General features: G+C 42.4%; 1 protein-coding gene across 1 annotated transcript in view; it reads left to right on the forward strand.

Annotated features, from left to right (window-relative positions):
- Positions 1-1,313, forward strand: part of LOC100963899 (fatty acid desaturase 2-like protein FADS2P1) — a 39,517-nt gene that overhangs the window by 33,746 nt on the left and 4,458 nt on the right. The window contains exon 7 of the mRNA XM_012812421.1: positions 734-830. Within this exon, the coding sequence (XP_012667875.1) occupies positions 734-830 (97 nt within the window). The remainder of the gene's footprint in view (positions 1-733; positions 831-1,313) is intronic.

Genomic DNA, 1,313 nt, shown 5'->3' on the forward strand with positions numbered 1-1,313 from the left:
CTATATGGGGCTGGCACCCTAATCACTGAGCCACAGGCGCTGCCCAGGGCATGAATATCTTAAAGTCCTCTTATGACTAGAGATTTTTCCAAAACTGAAATGACCTTGGATTATTATTTTTGCCTGAACAGCCCTCTTCAACTTTCCAATGTATTTCTCCCTCATTATGTTGCATTATTTTTCTAAATCGTAAGTAACTGTGAGGATAATGGCAGCTGCTATTCAGGCACTTTGTTAAAGGCTTTACATGCCTTATCTTATTTGATGTAATCCTCACACACCCTCCAATGTAGATTGTATCATCTTCATTTCTGCTACAGGAACTGAAGTACAAGGAGATGAAATCACTTGCCCAAAGTTATGTTGGAGCAAGTTAGGGCTAAAGCCAGTGCCAACGCAGAACTTGAATCCAGCTCCATCTGAGGACAATGCCCAGACTGTGCTCCTTTTGTGTTTCTGTTCTTTGCACCAGAGCTACAGAAAACTTCAGAAGCCCTGCTCTACATGTTGGCACCAGGGCAGGTCATGTAGCTAAATGCTTAGTGTGTCATTTCTAGCTATGAAGGGCATAAAGGGCTTTCAAAGAGGAGAAAGAATGAGCAACACATTACTGGAAGCTTTGAATCCCACCAATGCTCAGCCAGCTCTTCCAGGGGTTATGCAAGCCCAGTGATGTGGTTGCTACCAAAAAACCACATAGACTCATCACCTCCTCCTTCTACTCCCCCACAAGGTTTCTTGAAAGTCCCTGGATTACATATATTACCCAGATGAGCCACATACCCATGAAAATGAGCACAGAGGAGAACCAGGACTGGCTCAGCACTCAGGTAATGGTGGAGGGAGGGTCCTTCAGACCACCCCAATGAATCTCATCACCTCAACTGATAATAATGCACCTTAAAGAGTAGGTGCCTGGGGCCGGGCACCATCAAGTGCTTTGCATTTATCTACATGAGAGATTATTTAATCTTAAAAGCACACAATTGTACTTACTTTGCAGACGATAAAATTGAGGCACAAAGAAGTTGAATAACCAACATAAGTTCACCCAAGTAGGTGACTGAAACAGTTCTTAAACCTAGGAAGTTTAATTACAGGGCCTTTGGTCTAAACCAAGAGTCAGTCAACCACACGTCAAAGGCCAAATCCAGGCTAGGCTTGTTTTTATAAATAAAGTTTAATTGGAACACAAGCATGATCATATTGTATGATCCATTCACACACTATTCACATGCTATTTGTGACTGCCTTCATGCTGCCACAGCTGAGTTGAGTAGTTGTAAAAAATTAAAACATTTACTACTCTCACC

The sequence above is a fragment of the Otolemur garnettii genome, unplaced genomic scaffold (assembly GCF_000181295.1).
Source record: "Otolemur garnettii isolate 467f Iridium unplaced genomic scaffold, OtoGar3 scaffold00209, whole genome shotgun sequence".
Taxonomy (NCBI): Eukaryota; Metazoa; Chordata; class Mammalia; order Primates; family Galagidae; genus Otolemur; species Otolemur garnettii.